This window comes from Pundamilia nyererei, unplaced genomic scaffold, assembly GCF_000239375.1.
Source record: "Pundamilia nyererei isolate P.nyererei 1_Seehausen unplaced genomic scaffold, PunNye1.0 scaffold00054, whole genome shotgun sequence".
Classification (NCBI taxonomy): Eukaryota; Metazoa; Chordata; class Actinopteri; order Cichliformes; family Cichlidae; genus Pundamilia; species Pundamilia nyererei.
Genome location: NW_005187455.1, coordinates 3,378,030 through 3,385,944, shown reverse-complemented (window position 1 = coordinate 3,385,944; position 7,915 = coordinate 3,378,030). Strand labels below are relative to the sequence as shown.

Below are 7,915 nucleotides of genomic sequence, written 5' to 3'. Positions count from 1 at the left end.
AGTAGGCTTTCGAGCCTATACAGCTTGGAGTAAGACAACATGCATGAAGAGGATGATGTGGACAAAATACTCATTTGCCTAATAGTTCTGCACTCACTGTATTTAGTGAACCTAAAATCTTTTGTAAAGCTTAGTAGTCTGAACTTAAATCACATCTATTTTTTGAGAGGGAGACATATTTTTCTGGATGTTGTGAGACCTTGAGCCTTGTCAAATTGCCACACGCTCACTCCATGTTTTGTCTTTGCAGAGAGAAGATACTCTAGTGTTGTTCTCAGCTATGCTGTACGAATGTGTGACGCAGGAGTGTCCAGAGATGCTGCCCACATATATTGCTGTCGAGCAGGTAACGCAAACGCACAGATTATGTGAGAGAGAGACGACTCTTCCCTGTCAGTACATTTTAGCAATTGTAAAGCAATTAAACAACCAAGTAACAGTAACACAAACGTTCCAGAAAAGAAATTCCATGAAATAAAATACTAGTGTGTGTCAGGTTGGCTTAAGTTTTAAATGACTAAGTGAAATGAACTGAAAAAATATTTACCTTAAAGTTAGAAAATTCATTTACAAACACATAATATTCTTTGAATCATGGTTATCAAAAATCTAGACCAGTAACAGGGTATAACTACGTATATACATCATACAAATGTGTGTATATATATATATCAGATAAATTGGAAGGTGTATTAGAATGTTAAGTGGCCTTTCCTAATTTTTAGTTTTACCTGTTGTATTTAAAGTTCCTTTGTCTCATACCACAGAATCTTTATAGCCTGTTTTTCCCCTGGAGTACAAAGTTTTGCTTTGTTTTTTAAAATACAAATTCATACAGAAATAAAGCTGTGGCTAACAAACCACAAAAAAAATAAGCTAATGTCCTACTCAAATAATTTTGCAAGGTTTTTAAATGTCCACTGGTAGATACGCCTGACAGACCTTCAGTAAGTGCTCTACATCTGTTAAGACACATGAACACATTGCCTTTGCTGGTGTCTCTCAGGCAGTGTCAGCTCTGCGTCGGGGTGATTTGCTGCAGACCTTTCCCTTGTGGCAGTTGCGTCTGGTAGTGGAACTGTGGGACAGCAGGATGCAGCGAGGTCCTGCGAACCGCCGCGACACCCTGCTTACCTCTGAATTTCTGCCGGTCATGAAGAATGCGGTGGATGCCACACTCGACAGCTGGCTCAAAGGTGAAGAGAGATTACATGTTCAGAACTTTTCTTTAATTGGGTCCATAGTTTTATTTTGGGGTTTTTTGGACAAAGACACATTTTGCAGCTTTTCCTCCGTAAACCACAAGTGTTGAATTTGTATTTTTCATTGACATAGAAGAAGAAATGAAGAGATACCAGTTCAAATGAAGGAGGCCATCTTTAGACTGAGAAACCAGAGTAAATCTATTAGAGAGGAACCACTTTAGGAGTGACCAGACAATCAATCCGGTGCATTCTTGAAACAGATGAATGCACTGGCCACCTCAGCAACACCCAAAGGCCTAAAAGAGCACAGAAGATAACTAAAGTACATAATGACGGAATTATTTCGGTGGTTAAGAAAAAAAACAACAACTTCACAACAGGGCTGTACTTGAAAGAATAACCTGAACCATAGGCTATCATAACCCAAAGCACAGGATGACCTGACCCGAAGGATAAAGCAAGAGAAATCTAAGACTTTCTCAAGGCAATGGGATATTATTCAATGGTCAAGTTAGTCATCTGATCTTAACCTTGTAGAGCTTGCGTTTCAGTTATCAGTAAGGAAGCTGACTAAATATTAACTGATAATTTATGGCAAAGGGGTGGGATTAAATATGTGTTTACTTCTTCCCACTCCCTTTCAACATGTAAATTAATCAAATAAAAAATTAATCAAAATTGAAGACAAAGCTGAACATAGAGACCCACAAACACACATTAGTTAAAGGCAGTTAGTAAACATCTAGCAGAGCATTTAAGGGGAAAGGGAATCCACTGTGACTGTGTGCAGAGGCATAACTACAAAAATGGTCTTCATTCAACAAATTGTGGGACTAACTGTAAGAGGGGTAATTCAAGGATTAATGAAGAGAGGTTAAATCTTACAAACCTTTAAACTAAAGAGTCTGTACTGAAACTAAAAATAGCCTAGTCAGGTCACAGAGGACTAATTGATAGTGTTTGATAAAAAATTTTAGCAGTTAAACCCAAGGTCACTAACTATATCTGCACTTAGTGTAGTTAATGATTAATCGAGATGTGTCAATCGTAAAAATTAATAATAAAAATGACTTATTTCATCCTGGATCAAACACGCAGGGTGCATTGCAGTCATGTATAAAAACTGTTTTATGTATAACAAGTACGCCCTACACCCCAAAAAAGCTGATGTTTTTATGTGCGAAACAGGGTCAGTTCCTGAGTTGAGGTTTTTGGTGTTTGCTTGCACAAACATCTGTCTTGCAAAGATCACATCTGTACCTAATTTCTTTTTACCCAAAGCGCTGCTGTTAAAATGTTAAGAAAGGAATGTTTCAACTCCAAATACATTCTTGACCAACAGAGATGGGACTTTCCTCTGTGCTGTGTAACAAAGAATCTGTTTGCATTTCTTGCCTGGTTACACCACATTTAAACAGATGTAAAGCTGTGCTGAATGTGTTGGTAGAAGAAAGCACATGATGCGGGACAGATTGCTGTTTGCTGCTACAGATGTCTGATGTGGGTATCAATTGATGGTATCAACACGAGAACAACATGAAGAATGCTGAGCAAAGGCTCAGATGTCTTACCCTATACATTTAGCAAACACAACTTCTGCTCACTGTGGGTCCTGCTCTCTGTCGAGTTGAAACGGTGTTAATAATTGTCTCTTATTCATTGAATAATAGATTTTTTTCAAGTGTTTCTTACAATATATATCAACAACGTCAGGGGGAATTTTTTCATATCTCAGGTTTTAGACTGTCCTGAATGCTCCATTTATTTATTCATTCATTCATTTATCTATCTGTATCCCTCTCCCTTTCATTCTTGAATTTCTATAATCTCCTTTCAGCTGCTCCTTTTGGAGTCGCCACGGTGGATCATCTGCCTCCATCTCATCCAATCCCTAGCGCCCTCCTCTGTCATAACAGACAGGGGAGGAGACACTCCCCATCTTCCACTACATCCATAAATCTTCTCTGTGGTCTTCCTCTTTTTCTCATCCTTTTTCTAACATATCCACAGTCCCTCTTCTGCGCATGTCCAAACCATCTACATCTTGCCTCTTTAACTTTGCCCAGAACTTTTATAATGAAAGAGGATTTTCTTAATATGGTCATCTCAAAGACAGCTCTAACTGTGAGTACAGCAGCCACATTCACCTCTTTATGAAGGGCAGCCAATCAGAAAAAATGGTTAAAAGGAAGAGGAACTGCAAGGGCTTGTTTCAGGCATTGGCTGAACTGAGGCCCTGCATCAAGGCCTAGTATACAAAATATTATTATTTAGATTATTTAGAATTGTGAATCATAGAAAACTAATCTAACAGCATTCTCTGTTTTTGGTGTGCTTTGGATACCATCACCTTAGCCTCCAGTAAAACTGTGAAGAATCTTGGAGTCATTTTTGAGCAGGTTATGTCATTTAGTGTTCACATTAAGTAACAATACAGAACTGCTTTCTTTCATCGACACAATTTCTCTAAAATTAGAAACATCCTTACTTAGGGTGAAAGCTACTTAATACATTTATTACTTCTACATGGGACTATTGTAATTCATTATTATCAGGTTGTTCTCAAAGTTCTCTGAAAAGCCTTAATCCAAAATAATGGAGCAAGAGTAGTGACACGGATTTTCTTCTATGGCTCCCTGTTAAATCTAAAATCTTTCTCAATTACAAGGTCTTCAATAATCCGCCAGCATGATATCGTAAAGATTTCCTCGTACTTCATTTTCCCGTCACTTTGCTCTCAGACTGCTGGCTTACTTGTGGCTCCTAGAATTTCTAAAAGTAAAATCATAGGCAGAGCCTCCAGCTATTATGGACCTCTCATGTGGAAGCAGCTGCCAGTCTCCCATAATTTGGGAGACAGGCATCATCATTAAAAGGGGGTTGTTTTTACTGTTGCCTACTGCTTGTGCATAGGGGATTATCTGATTGGTGCAGTTTTCTCTGTAATAATGTGGATGACCTTTGTTTTCATATTGTTCTGTTTGATTAAAATAGTGGAGCAGGAATTGGCGCAATAGTCCACTTTAAGGACAATGTGACAAGTTGTATGAGAGAGAATCAGAAGGCCACCATATGACAGGTGTCAGCTGAGGAAAGTCAGCTGTTAGCTAGACATTCTTCAAAAGCAATCAGTTTTTTTTTTCTGCTGATAAACAAGCTTGACATTAGATGCATTAATATCAGCAAGTATAGACTCTGTGAACACATAACATGTATAGATAGATAATAGATATAGATCTAGTGAGCATTTATTTTTGCAGTGTCTGCATGTGACAAAGAGTTGGCTCTGCTGAGCAGCAGTGTCACATGCCGAGTATTTCACAGGCAGGATGTGTTTCAGCTTGTTTTCCTGTAACGGGTGTAGCACATTAATGTCATAGTTTAGAAGTTAACCAGCCTGTGTATATACTTAAACAAACACGCATTCCATCACAGAAATTGCACACACAAGTACACTAACACACCCACATGGTAATAAATGCACAATAAGCAGCGTGGGAAACAGGTGAAGTAGTTGGATGGGACTGCATTCAAGAAATAATTCAAACATGCCTTTACTTTTATGTTTTGTGACGCCTCTCGCCTACAGCTGAAAGGAAATCCAAACTAGCTTGACCTCAAGCATCGGGAATGTGAAGTTCTCTGGAACTCAACCATGAATGAAATATGTATCAAGAGCTTGCTTGTTATTTTTATGATTCTTGTTTCAACCCTTGTATCTTTCTGAGAAGTGACTGCATGCAGCAGTGAATTCATTCATAAAAGATACTGAGATACACAAGAAGTCAGATATTTCCCGATGGGATTCTTTGAATTTCATGCAATACTAAAAGGGACCATTATCAATTAAAGATTAGTTTTGAATTGTGTTTTTAGAAAATGTAAGGAAATTCAGCAGCATAGGACTTATTTTTCTGAGATCACCAGGGGCATTTCCTGTTGAAATATATTTAAGGATGCGTGCATAGCCTGGGGACAGAAACACATTTCTACAGTCTTGTGACATGATTACACAGTTTTGAGGTAAATTGGCTTGATTGAAAGTAAATCAAGGCGTGACTTTGCATGCCACATGCAGCAAATGTGCAGAACTGCATATTTGCCACATGGCTTGCTGACACGACGCACATTCCAGATAGCAACGAGTAAAGTTTTGTTTTTACATCAATGCCACGGAGGGCAAACCATGAATCTGTTGTTCTATCTGCTGTCACCTTGGCTAAAGTGGAACTGTAAACAGAGTTTAAATACTGCCTGTTGAACAGCTGCTGCTTTGCCTTTAAGCAGCCTTTTATTACTCCAGTTTCAGTGCAGAACTGTCCTTCATAAAGTCCTTGGCTTTCGCCAGATCACTGGTGCTAAGCGTCAGTCGGACCTAATAGTTCCAGAGGGATAACAAGCGGATATCCTCTTTTGGGATAGTGAAAACTATGGGTCCTCTGGTTTTAGGCACAAAAATCACTTATTTTTTTCTGTTTTTAGTTTTCTTTTGTTCATTCATTCAGTGTCTGTAATCCACATTGGCTCACTCTACCATGTATGAGCAAAGAAGACAAAAACATGACAGGTATCAGGTTTCAAAAAAGAAAGAAATAAAGAATGGAAAAAGGCATTTTCTAGTAAGATAATTGATTACCGGTATAAGCTTAAAAAAAATGTAAATAAAAAAAAATATCTGTGTCTCATCTCATCAAATATCTGTTTTCTTTCCTAGAAAACAGCTCGGTGTTGAGGACCTACATGAAGGGAGAGGCACTCTCAAAGGACACCCAATCGATCATGTTGGCCTGCTTCTTGGTGTACCGGTCAATCCCCTACCTCAAGAACGCACACACACAGCTGGAGGGTAAGACAAACATACGCTCACATGAAACTGCATTTGTACTTTTGCATATAAACATCCAGCATGCTGTTGACAGCATCAAGAATTTACCTCTATGACTTAGATCGCTACAATGTAACTAAGAGGGGGAAAGTAGCATTTCTACCATCATGATTGATTGATTGAATCTTTATTTTGAACATGTTGAAAAAGTACAACAAAATAGAATTAAGAGACAAATGAACAAAGCAAAACAAAAGGAAAACGAGCAACCACAACTCCAAATAACGTTCTTGTTCAAAAAGGAGCAGAAAGAAGCATAAGCTTATTTAATCCCACCCCTTTTCCACTATCTAGTATCAATAGACTACAGAAATACCTCCTTGCAATTACATTATATGTCATGTGTATTTATTTATTTTTTTAATATATATACATATATGTTTCTATCTATCCATATATCCATCATACAGAACTTGAAACCATTGTACAAAAAAAATTCATATGATGAAAACTGTACACTTGTTTAAGGCTTTATTCTTTCACATGCAGGCTGCAGCTCACTTGGGGACTTACTGTTACTTAGCAGCCAGTTGGGCATCCCTTTGAGAGATTTGCTGAGGCTCGTACCTGTCCTTCTGGGTTCTGCATCTGGACCACACACACTGCTGGGATTTCCACTGCAAGCATTTTGATTGTGATTCTCAGAACTCGTAAATGGGCTGGTAACCTCTCAGAGAAACACTTCAAAGCCTTGCACTGCTGGCACCCGTGGGACTGATTTTCTACCTGTAACAGCTGCAAACAGGTGCAGCACGTGGGACAAAAAATGTGAGCATTAGACATCTTTTGTCTAAATGCAGCATGGCTGCCTTGAATGGAGAAGAACTGACTTTTTCCCTCTGAGGCTCTAGGAAATGAAATAACTAAAGTAATTATCTTTGTAACATATTTGTATTTAGGTTGTGTTTTTTTATGGTATAAAAAAGGTTTAGGCTGCAGTAATCGTGCAGTTTAACCTTTTCAGATGGTTACTCAGAATTCCAGTGGCAGATAGAACAGAATGAACTGATCATTATAATTCAGCTGTTGTCATATACTAGTTTTCAAGCTGAGTTCAGTCCACTGGGTTGAGTGAACATGAAAAGACAGAAAAGGCAATAAAAAGCAGAAGTACCTGCACACTCCATGAATACTGTTTTTATTCTATGGCTTAATGTGGGTGAATGAGACTCCTCAACATAATCAGGACATCATCTGCCTTATTGTTTCCTCTTTTTTAGATCTCATTATGTCCACCACTTTGAAGATACTCTTTTTGAAAATGCTGCTGCATTTCCTGTGTTTTTATGTTTCTGACAAAGACCGGTTGCTTACTGCTCATTAAACCCTCACAAGAACTGCATTCATCTTTTTTGATGTGTTGTTGCCAGTGTCCGTCATGCTTGTTTATTTAGCTCAGATCTTACTTTTGTGGTGCCAGCCTTGCATCAGTGTGGATAAGATAAAGGTCGCTTTTTAAGTGATGCGTGAAACAAAATGGTCTGTGTTGTTTCAGGTGTCCTGCCACATGAAAGAAATCCCCTGATCTTCCAGTGATAGTTTTGTAGTAAAGCAATGTCCTCCACAGGTGGGGCTCAGTTTGCTAGTTATTTGCACTGTTACTTGCTTTAGTTTGCTTTGTGAATCTTTACACCAACACAGAAACTGTGATATGGCCTGAGAACGTGAGGTCAGCATCTAATCCTCTAAATTTTTGCCTTTATTTAACCAAACCATAACTCATAAAACTGTGGAGGTAATCTGAACGGTCAGGTTAAAATGTGCTAGTAGTAACAAAAAAAAAACACAATTTCTTATGAAGTAAGTTATGCTGGTGTTTTCTTGA

At 38.3% G+C, this 7,915-nt stretch overlaps 1 protein-coding gene across 1 annotated transcript in view; it reads left to right on the top strand.

The window, feature by feature from the left end:
• Positions 1–7,635, top strand: part of anapc1 (anaphase promoting complex subunit 1) — a 58,906-nt gene extending 51,271 nt beyond the window's left edge. The window contains exons 49-52 of the mRNA XM_013910982.1: positions 251–346; positions 1,007–1,196; positions 5,920–6,051; positions 6,580–7,635. Of these exons, the coding sequence (XP_013766436.1) occupies positions 251–346; positions 1,007–1,196; positions 5,920–6,051; positions 6,580–6,722 (561 nt within the window). The 3' untranslated portion in view covers positions 6,723–7,635. The remainder of the gene's footprint in view (positions 1–250; positions 347–1,006; positions 1,197–5,919; positions 6,052–6,579) is intronic.
• The last annotated feature ends 280 nt before the right edge of the window (positions 7,636–7,915 follow it).